This window comes from Prionailurus bengalensis, chromosome C1, assembly GCF_016509475.1.
Source record: "Prionailurus bengalensis isolate Pbe53 chromosome C1, Fcat_Pben_1.1_paternal_pri, whole genome shotgun sequence".
NCBI lineage: Eukaryota > Metazoa > Chordata > Mammalia > Carnivora > Felidae > Prionailurus > Prionailurus bengalensis.
In genome coordinates this window covers 215,162,381-215,175,925 of record NC_057345.1, presented here as the reverse complement: position 1 = coordinate 215,175,925, position 13,545 = coordinate 215,162,381, and the positions used below count along the sequence as shown (strand labels likewise).

Here is a 13,545-nt window from a genome sequence, read left to right as displayed (position 1 = left end):
TTGTTTCCGACAGTCCACAAATATATATTTCTAATTGGTAACTGGCACTTTACTGGTCAAAGCTGGGAGATGAAGATACCAGAACAGATCACCCGTCCCCCTGACCAACCACTTCCTCCTCTTCCACATGTGTCATCGATCAGAACTTCTTTCCCTCCCTTCATCTCACCCAGCCACTCTCTCCAATGGAAGCTGCTGTCCTTCAACTCTCATTAAAATGAACAGCACCGTGACTCCTTCTCAATTCCTCTATTTCAATAGCCTCCCATTAAACCTAGACAATCCCAAGTTCAGCCCTAAATTTCTCAAGCCTGCTATACCTGCACTGACCTATTTATTTTTCCTCCTCCCTTAAAGCTACCAAAGTTTGCTAGAGCAAGTAACATAAACATGTCTGTTTGCTCTAGGTCAGTTCAAGTTATATATCTTCATTTAGTCTAAAGTGCTGCCACGAAACACTACCGCGTTCCTCACAGTAGCTGCTCTAAAACTTTTCCATTTTCTTCAAGATTTATCCTTAAATATTCAAGAAGAAGAACCATAACAAATCTAGAAGAGAGTGACCACAGTATCTCCATGCTATGACATCCTGGAAGGGAAGGCTGTGATTATAAACTCTAGACTTTAGGACAGGAGATTTCACAAAGGTCTGAGAAAATATAGGCATGAATTCCACTGCAGGACTTTCTAAAGGGAAAGATGATTTAAGAGGGTTGGGAAGCTCTTAAAACTGTAAATCTGATTACATAATTACAGATCATTCCAGCGAGGAAGCCACTGTGGCTTTTTAAGTATCTTGGACAAAAGCCTAGTACTAAATAGGAAAAGTATTAAATATGTTGTGATGCATAACAAAAAGCAGTGATCCCTCAAAGCCAGCAAGGGTTCACTAAGAACGATTACCTTCAGGTTTTTGCTAGCATTATAGGATGAAGAGTACAGAAAATGTGACAGGTGTGATGTACAGAAGTAAACAAGGCTGAACTGAGATGTCTCATGACAGTTCTGGGAACAAGATGAAAAATAACTTTCTAACACCCAAAGGTCTCCAGTACTGTAATAGTCTTTGGGCTGTCCATCACAGGAGGCACCAAAGTGGCACGAGGGGTGCCAGAGAAGCAATGCTTACCCGGAAGGGGGCACCAAGATTGATGGCCTCCTTAAGGCCATTGAACCAGCCAGCAAATGTTCACTGAGTATCCTTGTCCTAAAGGAACTCATGGCCAAGTAAATAACTTTCATAAGCAATTACAATACAAACAGGCCAGAGTGATGGTAGGAGCTGAAGCCGCCCGCAGTGCACTGTGGTCCAACACCATTGCCATCTCCCCAACGACACTCAAGTCAGAGGTCTGCAAGTTCATCCACAGTTCTGTCCTTCTCATTCATGCCCCATTTCTAATTGGTGAGCACATCTAGGGGATTTCACCTCCCTTATCTCCCCTGAATCTTGTCACTCCTTTTGCTTCCTTCACTGCAACCCATTTACTCCAGGTTCTCCCCGTCTCCTCTCTGTTAATATGATAGATTGTGAGGACTGCTTGCCTTCGGTCACGTCCCCTCCTGTCCACTCCAGACTCTCAGGCAGAGTGATCTTCCAGCAAAGGGGCTTCTGTTCTCTCAGGAACAATCCTAGATTTCTCCCTTCACCCACCTCCTCTAAACTTCCCGAAAACGACTTTATTCCTATATTCCTATATCCTTTATTCCTATATTCGACTTCATACGATAATTAGAGGTCAAAGAGACAGGCCATTCAATCTGTTTACTTTATCCCAGAGACTCAAGTCCCACACAGTCCCTACCAATTGGGCGGTGGGCCATGGGACCTTGGACCACTACCTCTGGTTAAAACTACTGATCAGGGCAAATACCTGTCTCAGGCTAGACTGATAAGATTTTTCTACCCTAGAAATTCTGTATCGTGACCTAGACTTCAGTATGTGACCTGCAGAGGACTGGCAGTACCACTGGGGGCTGTGTAGGCTACTGACAGGTAGCTGGCTGGTGTGTAGAGAGAGGCAGAACAATCCAGCTCACGTGCAGACAGGGGTACAGAAAAGATGCCATGTGGTGGTGGGACTTGTCAGGGTCGTTGAGAGAGCGGCTGTGATTCCTCTGCCACCTTGTGAGTTCTGAGATCCTCACGAGGCCTGCCTCCATTTCCTGCCCTTGGTTTTAGGAGAACCACCAGTTTCTCATACTAATTTCCACTTTTATTTAAATTAGCTCAAGGAGGATTCCATTTCTTAGAGTCAAATTAATCCCATGACACTTATGTACAGTCCCTCTGCGTTAGGCTATTGTTTCTTTGAATAAAAAAAAACCATACCCTGTTTACCGTTGTACTTCTCACACAGTGACTTACACACAGTTCATCGACACCTGTCTCCTGAACTGAATTTACCTGCAGAAGAAGTAAATGACTTTGGACTTAAATAACGGGTAGCAATTACACAGACAGAAGAAGTTCAAAACTTTTACGAGCAGAGTGCAGGGGCAGGGAAGAAATTCAGAGGGAAGCCACTTTGGCTAAGCTCAGTTTTCAGGCATAGTTTCTGGGGAAGTTAACCACAAACACTCACATCCATGGCAAGTACTACCTTCACACTCCTGGTCAAAACCTGGCAAAGATGAGAGAGGAAACCCAGGCAGTCCTAGCACAGCATGCTCTGATTGGGAAGCCTTGACCTTAGTTCCTAAAGATCAGTAGTGACAGCCAGAGCGAAATGGCAAAGGCGGGACCCCCACCAGGCCCAACAGCTGCGGCCCGCACCCCTCAGGAGAGACACGGCATCTGAGGACTGTATCATGAAAACCTACCACATTTTCTTGCTTTCTTAAGATAAATTTTCTCTTCTTCACAAAGATCTTAAAAGGCATATTTACAAAATGACAAATTCTAACGTCTTTATACTAAGTTTTCCATCTAAGTATATTCTTATTTTGAGAAGTACATGATTAATATATGGCTATTATTTTAAAATGGTCTTTCTTTACATTCAGCAAATATTCTTGCTGCTTCAAAGGCTTGACTCCTTTTTCAATTGTAATTTACCCACAAGGAAAGAGTTCTTGATGAAGTAATGGCTCAGCTGTGAAAAAGGAACCTGTAAGACCATTCCAGCAATAAGAGAAACTCACATCATAAAGATTTCTTGACTACACCCATACAACTCGATAACTAAGGAAGTAGTCCAATCAAGTATACACAATGGGATATGACAGAAAGGCAGATAAAAGACAAGGCTGGATTTCCCGCTGTGATGGGAAGTCTTCCCTTTTCGCTGCCAGGCAGAGTGCAGCCGGCACAATCAACAGGGGCCAGGTGGCGCAGACATTATCAGGCCATTTGGAGTTGATGGTGAGAAACTGGCAAGCCTCAGAGAAGGGCTAGTTAGGACTCAAGGGGTTGACGTCACTTCTGGATAATGAGTTAGGCATAAAAATGATATTGCGATCACTCAAGAGGAAGAAAACCAACGAAAAGAAAGTACAATTGTGTCTGAGTGGCCCTGAGATCATATTATTCACATTGATCTCCATATCACTGAAAAAGTGGCACAGGACAGTATCTCTTAAATGGCATGGGGTGTGACACACGGATTTGATTTGGCTTCCTTTGCTAGGCATAAGAGGCTAAGGATAGAACAGATCCAATGAAAGTGGTACATTGTGGCCATGCCTTCAGTGTTGGCCCTCATAACCACAGGACACTCCCAGAAGGGCCAGTCCCGTACAAGTCAGATGACTAACAAGCAAGTCACCAAACTGGCTTAGAAGTAAGTGTGAGAACAAACTTTTCTAGCTTGTACACCTTTATTTTTATTTTGTGTGAAGCATAAACCGGGCTCCATCCATAATAAAGGGCTAAAAATATAGCTAAAATTTATCATTGTTTTTGTTTCAAAATGAATACAGTTGTAAGAAAACAGCTACAGCATTTGATCAAACAGCTGGGTCCAGCAGTTTCTTCAGATCAGAACTGTTCAATTGGCTACCCATGATGATCTCTGACTACATAATCTACATTTAAGTTAGATTGGTTCCCGACAGCTTCCATGAAAATAGGGTACTCTTTCCTACTTACGGTCAGGTAATTTAATTCTTAATGCCCTAAGTTAAACCTCCTTAGGATCAATACCAAAAAGCACATCATTAAAATACACCTTCATGTTTATAATATAAAGCATGGAAGACTGGGGGCCTCTGAAATGCCTAGAATTTTGCATATTTTAACACTAGCGTCTAAAAGGAGGAGTCTGGTTGCTTGATGCAATAAATTCTTTGGAGTTCACAAGTACAAACAGGATTCATGACATAATAGGAAACAAGGAGAAGCTCAGAATGTGCTTATATTTTGTGCCCCAAACCAAAAATAAAGTGACTGCCTGGCAATTCAAGGAACCTGTAGGTGACCGGTCAAGGGGGTAGCTAAGAGAAATTTCTGAAAAACTCGGACCCAAATATGCCAAGTACCCATGTTTTAATCAAGAAGTAATAATTAAAATACACAAAAAAAGTTTACCAAAAGGCTACCTAAACCGACTTCCATCTGGGATCTGTGGTTTTTCTTGCCAAAGGTCACCTACCCCAGGGCAAAATTGCTGTCCTCCTTCCAGTCCACGATGCGGCAGATGAACAGTGTGTTGGCATAATCTTTAGGCCGGGTCACAAAGTCCTGGGGACAGTCCTTGAGAGGCACATAAATTCTAGGCACTCGGTGGTCCGAGGGAGAAAACAGGGCATATTTCCTAAACAGTTCACTGTTCTTATCAGCCAAGAGTTTGAGAAAGCCCGTTGCTGCTCGGGAATGTTTTTTGTCCAAGATGTAAACCACCTGAAAACACCAAAGATAGAGTCAAACGTTGTTTATCTACAGCACTGGATAACAGCTGGGAGAAGTCAGCAGGATATTATTTGGTCAACTAGCTGGGCCTGCAGTTTTTCTAGGTCCAAATGAAGTGCTGCTTGCTGAGGCTCCGTGACTAAGTAATCCACGTTTAAGCTGCAACAACTTAAGGGTCCAGTGAGCATATTTATCCAATGAAAACTATGCAACACAAGGATGAATTAGATGGAAGTGTTTTTATAACTGAGACCTACGTCTCAAGGACATTCGGAAGACTCCAGAAGGGAAGTATGGCTCCAAGTATCTGCTCTGCATTACATTTTCCCCGCGTGAACACAGCAGTTGCTTTTTTTAAAAATGTTATTGAATATAAACAAGGAACTGGTCTTTAGTATGCCTTTTGAAGCTGAAAACCTTTAAACCTTCCTTCTTTCCAACATTAAACCCACTCTCTCATTTCACCAGGCAAAGACTCAGGCTACCACATCACTACAAGGACAGACTATTTCCACCAAGAGAGAAGCATTCTTGAAGAAAGGAAATCCCCTCACCCTCACCCACACTGGGACGTTCTTCTTCCTGAAGTGTTCCCTCCACCCCCCACGGACATTCCGCGCTTTGACCCCATTCACTGGAAGTATTCGCCAGCGTTCCACTTTCACCCCAGAGCACAGGTTCGGACAGCTGTTGAGCCGGCTGCTGCCCTTGTTCATGTCTCAGACTCCGTAAGGGCATTCAGCCTGTCCAGGGAGAACCTCCAGCCAGTCAGTGTGCCTCTCTCCTCTGCCCCAGACACACCTGGCTGCCGCCCCACAAGGCACCTGTCCTCTCGTCCAGTCTCAGTCCCATGATAGGCTCTACATTCTCCTGACTCTTCCTTCCCCCTTGGAAAACACCATTCTGTTTTGAACAAGCTCTTGTGCCCTCTGTCCAGAGTCCTTGACCTGGTCCTCGCGTCTGCTTCTCTGTCACAAGGACTCTGTCTGTCCCAGGCCCTTTGGACAAAGGTTGCTCCTTCTCCACACACAGTCCCTCAATGAGGCATCTTTGTTTTCCTGTGCTGCACAGTCACACCCAGACCATTTACTTTTCTTGCCTCGTGCATACACCTGCATCCTTTGATGGTTCCGGCTGTCCCCTTCTTGTTACTGTCATCCATGGACCTCCTAGTCACTCTGCAACACCTGGCCTACATTTCCAGGTGAATGACTCAGCCAAGATCTATCTTGTCCTTACAGCCCCCGTATCTCTTCAATGCTGGTGGCCTTCCCTTCCGTTTGATTTTAGCAACTCATCCTCATGGCCTCAGCATCCTCTGGGACTGATCCAGTCCTGACGGTCTCAGACTGACCTGCCTCCGGTTCCCTTATTCTTCTGTGCCCCTCCATGACTTCTTCACCACATCAAGACCACTAGCGCCTTAACCCTAGCCTGTTGTCTGTGTCTGTTTGCTACTTCTTAGGCCTGAATCCCTTCCTACCTCTGAGGGACACATCACCTTCTGTCACTTCTGGTCCTCTCACCACCGTCGTGAGATGCCTCACCCCTCTTGCCCTTTCCACTGCACCCACCCTAAAAAATCCTCAATTCTGAGACAGTTCAGCCACTGCTATTCTGTACTTCAACACAAGCTACCGAGTCCGTCAAGACAGAATTACAATGACACAGATGGATACCATTACATACTCATGTTATACGATTGTTGCTCTAATCTCAAAATCTCTAGTATTTTTTACCTGTTTCCTGTCAACACAATCTACAAGCCCCACTCTCTTGGTGACCCTCTCCTTCTAGGACTCCAATTATTTGAACGCTGAATCTATTGTACTGCCCCACAACTTCCTGAAGCTCTGTTCATTTTTTTCAGCCTATTTTCTTTCCGTCCAGATTGGGTAAATTTTACTGATCTGTTCCCAAGTTAACTCATTTTATGCTGAATCACCTCTGCTCTCCTACTGAGTTCATCCTGAAAGGATTTTATTTCTGTCTGTATCTTTTAGTTTTATAACTTCCAACTTGGTTCTTTTTTTTTATAACTTCTACCTCTTTGCTGAGATTTTCTATTTTCTCATTTGTTTCAAGAGAATTTCTAATTGTTTTTTGACTGATTTAAAATCACTGTCAGATAACAGTAACATCTCACTGTTGGCATCAGTTGTCTCTCTTCAGGCACGTGACAATGTCCTAGTTCTTGGTATAATGAATGATTTTCTATTGTATCCTGGACCTTTTGGATATTATAAAAGGAGATTCAAGGTCTTATTTAAATCTTTTAGAAGGCAGGCCACTGTGTCTAGATGTAGCACACGGGGCCTGGACTACTCTTGTGGGCTGTAGTTTATTACAGTGTAGATAATTTAATTTTCAGAGACTGCAATTCTCTTTTTATTCTTCTCCTTTTTCTTTTGTTGAGAGAAAAAGAGATGCAGAGTCAGAGGGAGTGAGAATCTTAAGCAGGCTCCATGCCCAGCACGGAGCCTGACGCAGGCATCAATCCCACGACCACGATGACCTGAGCTGAAATCAAGAGTGGGGTGCTTAAGCGACTGAGCCACTCAGGCGTCCCTTTGCAGTACTATTTTGGTATGTTTTGTTGGCATGGAACCAGTGGGGCTCCAGCGGGTCTCTGCTGGTACTGCCTGAGGGCATGGAAAGAACTTCCTCAGGGCTGGCCACCTGGACTCTCTAATATGGATTAAGAACAAATCCCAATCTGTGTCCATGCAGAGACAAAGACATTTCCCACTTACGATTTTTGTTGTGGTAGGACCCCCTTTACCAGTGCCGCCCGACCACCCAGTGTCCCTGGGTAGGAAAGTGGCGTCTCAGACCCATGAGACAAATGAGGATAAAGGTTTCCTGGACCACACACCTGCTGTGGCAGGATCTCCTTTAATGGTGTTCTCCAGCCATCTGCTACCCCGGGATGGGGGGCAGGGAGGAGGAAAACCTCAGGCCCAAAGAGACAAAGAGGCTTCCGGGGCTGGGCCACTTCTTTGGCAGAACCCCCATGCCAGAGCCACCCAATGTCCGGTGTCTCTTGGTCTTCTTGGGAGAGAAGTCTCAGGTATGGCAGGGAAGGGGAGCCTTTGTCCTGGCCACTTATTGTCAGCAAGGCTCCCACTCAATCCCTCTTACAGGTACTGTCAGGACCGCCTGGTGTTGCTGGAGGGACTCCTGCTAGATCTGAGTGAGGAGCGAGTCTGCCTGGGCCACCTTCTGTGGCCAAGTTAGATCCAGAAACACTGGGCCCAGTGTCCTTCTGTTGGTGGAGAGGTTGTAAAGTTCTCTGCTGCCATGTTGTTCTCTAGTCTTTGAGGCCCTAACTAGCCTGCCTTCCTCTCTTCACCTTTCAGAATTCATCTATGGTTGCCTCCCGTTATTTGCCAGGGTTTATAGTTACACTAGTGGGAAAGAGCAAGGAGAAACAAGTCCATGCCGTCTTGTCTGAACTAGAAGTCCTTGCTTCTTGTTTTAATATCTGACAGCATGGGAAATGTATGAAGCAGTTTGACATCAGCTGTGATTCATACATCAGCTGTAGTAGAAATGACTTGACCACAGCATAAGTTTTGCATACAAGTGCTGTTTTGCCTTGTGATTTTAGATTGAATTCACTGAGAAACTATCCCCCCAAAACAAACCAACCCAGCAAGAGAGAGGGTACCATTGGGGGGCAGCAGCAAATTGCAGAACACAGGTTCCATCTACAGAGGGCTGCCTGTACTCAGCTCCGACTACAGTCACGTAAGAATGTGGCCCAGTGTTGCCGGATGTTTTGTGTCGTCAAGAGAAGCCAGAAGTCTGATTCTTTCAGTAAGCTACTTAGTCAAAAGTTTTAAATACTGCACAGGTCAAACAAAACACAGGTTTGTAAGCTGGATCCAGCCCTCAGGTTTTCGATTCATTATGATCTTCCATACCTAGCATGTTGCCTGTTACACGGTGAGTGTTCAAAATGCTTATTAAAATAGCCAGGCAGGCAGTTGAGGGTAACATATACGTGACAAAATTTAGAAATGTCCTCAGGTCAATATGCAAGAAATACCATCCTAACCGATTTGCTAGATTGAGTGGCAACACTACCACCACAGGTTAAATGTGCTGAAGGATGCCTCGGGTGGAGAAAGCCTCATGCTCACTACCACTCACTGAACCACCTGTTCCACCATGAGCTGTTTGCACAGTTAGGGGCAGCTGGGGTTGATCCCATATCCGAATATGCCACTGGCATATATAATTGAAAACTAAAATTGAATTATGCAAAGCAACAAAGATAGGATGCAAAAGCAATTTTTTTGTGTCTATAATAACTAAATTGAATACTTGAGAAAAACTAAAAAGGACACTAAAAACTTGCTTTTGAATGAGATCATGACAACATTAATTAATGACAACATTAAAAAATATGGAGCAAAAAAACTGAGAATCTAGAAGGAGTCTACACTCACATTGCTTCACTAGAGCCTAAATCCTCATTCCACTTCACATAACCCAAACTGGAAATCAAAGATGTCACATTACAAGTGTGGTTTAAGCAGAAAAAGATAACATAAAACTTCAATAAACAAACCCACGCACAAAGAAAAGACTTTGGACCTTCATCCAAACACAGACAAATCAACACATACATATATACTTAAAGTTATAAAAACATTAGCTTTTTATGACTCCTTGCTTCCACTGACTTTTCGGATTAACTGACCAACTAGAGTCCTAACTGAATCGTATGAGAGACCTTTGATAGGTAGCTCAGGTGACAGTCATTTGGACAAGTGCAGAAAATCTGTATGCAATGACCTTTGCTGATCTTTGCAGAGACTTCTCTGATAAAACTCTTGTGTCCTGTGACATGGAGGTGCTCTCATCTTTTGTGACGGGGGCATCGGCATCTTCTTTTCCTAAATTAAGGAGAGAGTGAAAAAGAGAGAAAGGAACCAGTTAGATGCATATCTATTAGGCATATGGAGTCACGGAGTTTTTAAGTCCAGAGCACCATTTACTCTCAACTACTCATTTTACAGAAAAGGAAACCCAGGCCCACGGTGGTTAAGGGTCTTAGCTAAGGTCAGTCACTTCACCAACCTGCATGAATGCTCTTACTCAGCAGGCCGCATTTGATCTATTTAATGTTATTCGTATGCTAAGTGTCATATAAGCGGGAGTGTCAAACTATGTTGACTTGAACTAAATCAGCTGTGTCAAAATGCCAAACAAACTAGACGTGAAATACTGCCCCAGCCCACAATGAACAGAGATAGGTTAATTTATTATGCACATCTGCTGAAATCAAAATAAATGTTAACTTTTAAAACTACTTTGATACCAGCCATAACAAACAAAATGGTGGAAAATAGATTATATTTATTAAATAAATAAATAAATAAATAAGCCAACCCTAATTTTCCTGGCTTTTCTTAGTGACATTATATAAAGAGTAAAGTATTTAAAGGCTTTTAATGTTTAATTTCCTTTCTTAAGAAACTTATAAAATGCACATTCACCCAAGAAACTGAAACCACATCTCCCCAATAAAAAGAGAGAGTTAGGCTCTGTACCAGAAGTATTAAAACCACTCATGAACAAATGCAGCAAATTACACACTTCTGAACATTTAATATCTTGTATTTTCATGTGTTACTTTGGAATTCCCCCACTAAATATCTTATCCAACCTTACTGGAGTTTCTGGATTCTAGGGGTCACAACAAATTCATGTGGGACCCACTGCAGATAGCTAAGAGGGACTTGCACTTATCATTTAGACATTACCAGGGCCAAAATAAATAAATAAATCCTTTTCAGGGCTGGCTGGTTCTTAGCAAAGGCTCAACTTAAGGCCAATTGTTAGCATTCTGGGCATACTCTGGAAACACTGACATGATCTGACCTACTGGGGCTTAAGAACGATCATCTTAATCAGCTTAATGATCAGCTTAAATGATCAGCTTTTCCATCTATGCTGAAATATACCTACCATAGTGCCCACGGAAAGCAGAATTCTCATTGTTTTCTAAAAAGAAAAAACAAATGAAAACTTTCCCATTGTGGATCACCCTGTCCATCAGTAAAAGAGAATATTTACCTTTTATTTTAGACCATAGTTCAGGATTATAAGATCATTAGATGTTCCCAGAACAACATCTTTTATATTCTTGGGGAGAAAAAGAAAACACACACACACACACACACACACACACACACACAAGTTGTTGATATGTTCCATAACATATCTTGCCGATGTGTTTTGCAGAACAAGGTCATTCAAGAAAGATTAAGAGGTTGGGACTACCAACAAACCAGTACACTCTACCTAGATATCTGCTATCTGAGTTAACAGTCTCAAGAGTTGGCAATCAAGACAAGTGAGGGGTCTTCTCAGGCAGCCCAAATCCTGGGCATGCAACTTTCTGTCATAGTCGCTGATGCTTCCAACTTAAAATGACTGTTGCCTTATATTCCACCCCAACAACAAGAAAGTCTTCTGTTCCAAAGGTTATGCCAGGTTGCATCCAGAGAAAGAAGGCAAGCCATGGAAGTGAGCCCAATCATGATTTTCAGATACCACCCCTGAACATGACCTTTTCAGGTTCTGTGTTCATAAGGAAGTCCTGACAGAAATAAAGCTTTGTTCAAAGATGCATTCTAATAAATTAAACTGAAGTTTATAGCCCTGCAGGAGAGCATCACAGATACGTTCAATGAATGTGAAGAAACGCAATGCCAGGTTAGAAGAAAGGTGAATCACCTTAATAGGTTTCCAACAACTACGTCTTGCTACGCTAAATAGCAAAGTTGTCAGTTTAATGAGAGAACCTACTGCATTGTTTAATCACAAGATTCTTCATTTATTCATTTATTCCATGTGTATTTATTGAGCAAGGGGCATTAAGGATTCAGTGGCGAACAAAAGAAATATGGTTCCAGCCTTTACAGAACATTTAATGTATGAGTGATATTCGAATAAATAACCACTCGATAAATATAAAGTTATAAACTGTGATGAAGGCTAAGAAGGAAAGAATAGTTCCAAGGAGGAAGAATCCTCCCAATATGCAATTTAGACAAAGGGGTCAGAGAAAGGCCCTGTGCGGAAGTGACATTTAAGCTGAGACCTGAGGATGGTGCGTACAGGAGTGAAGAAGGGGACAGAAAACCCCAGGTGGGAAATGGCACTTGGGAAGAGGCAGACAGAGGTGGGAAGTTCTGGCACCAACAAGGAACAGAAAGAAGACCGTGGAGCCAGAATGGAGCAAGGCCAAGAATGAGCATGGCAAGGGATGAGAATGAGAGGTAGCAAGAGTCAAGTCAGCTGGGGTCTTCTAGGATTTAAGCATCCTGAATTGAAACCTAAATACGGTGGGAAACTGGCTAAGGATTTTGCACAAGATGACACTGCCCAAGGTGCAGTTCAAGCAAGCTAAGAGTGGAACTAGGAAGGCCAGTTAAGGGCTACCACAGCAGTCCAGACAGGCGAGGACAGTACTACGATGCAGGTACTGCAGATGGAATTAAAAAGAACCACCTAAGACATATTTTGGAGTGGAACCAATAGATTTTGATGGTCACCAGATATCATTAACTATGAGAAGTGAAGGACTATTTCCAGCTTTCTGACATCGGCAGCTAGGTTGATAGAGACATCAACCCGGTACAAGAGACATTTCCCTGGTACAGGAAAGACTAGAGGAGTAATTTCTCCATGAAGAAATTACTAGAATAGGACAGGCTGGTAGTGCTCACAAGGGTAAAGGTTTTGCATCCCCATGGCCTTCAGTTTTGTCATAGTGAAGGCAGAGGTGGCCCGTGCATTTTGTGGTCCTTCTAGTTAAAAAAATTCTAGAAACTAGTGACTACCAAAATTCTTCATCTAAAAGAGAGATTTTTCTAAGAAATAGATATAGTACACTAACAATAGCCCCCAAGAAATACTCTAGGAAGAAAAAGTCTAATCTCTTTCTATAGATAATCTGAAGCTTCTATTTTAAACATTTAAAAAATAAAAATGCCATGGCTTGGTGGGGTTGGCATTGCCACTTGACATCTATCAAGTGCAAACCCAACACCTGGTTTTGGTAAGAAAAATGGTCCTGATTTGGTCTTCTCATACATAAACAACAAACTGACAAGTCTGATGATAGTTAATGTTTTACAAACACATCAAAAGGTTTTCAGATGACTTAACTATAATGCCAAGTGGGGCAATGTGAAGAAAAAGGCAAGGAACTGGGCAAAAGGAGTTTCAATGTATCCATTTAAACAAGTGACAAACTGGCAGACCCAATCTTTTGTCATCTCTTGACAAAGGGCCACAGAAATTTACTATTTCCAACAAGAACTCAGTGAAAACTGTGATATGTATGAAATATGAAAATATTTCCCTTCAGATCTCTCAAAATCAAACAACCAGGGAAACTTATTTTATGGGCCCCTCTCCCCATGGAAACCTAGAAGCAGCAGGACAAGTCCTCCCAGGGGCAAGGAAACATTCATGTTATAATCATTTGCTATGCTGCAAGTTTGCCAGGGATGACATTGATAGTCGTCCCAGGACTCACATCCAGATCTTGCCAAGCCAAAGCTCAGGGGCACCGATGAGTTCCCTCCTTCACAAATTGCAGCCCAACCAAGTCTCTCACTCTGAAATAAAGCTAATGAACTGAGTGGTGCCAGTTTTCACAGCATGTTCACACA

At 42.9% G+C, this 13,545-nt stretch overlaps 1 protein-coding gene across 4 annotated transcripts in view; it reads right to left on the bottom strand.

The window, feature by feature from the left end:
• Positions 1 to 13,545, bottom strand: part of DIS3L2 (DIS3 like 3'-5' exoribonuclease 2) — a 348,656-nt gene that overhangs the window by 185,107 nt on the left and 150,004 nt on the right. For all 4 annotated transcript variants that reach the window (XM_043578169.1, XM_043578167.1, XM_043578168.1 and 1 more), the window contains 2 exons: positions 9,653 to 9,753; positions 4,593 to 4,840 (listed from right to left, as the gene is read on the bottom strand). In XM_043578169.1, the coding sequence (XP_043434104.1) occupies positions 4,593 to 4,840; positions 9,653 to 9,753 (349 nt within the window). The remainder of the gene's footprint in view (positions 1 to 4,592; positions 4,841 to 9,652; positions 9,754 to 13,545) is intronic.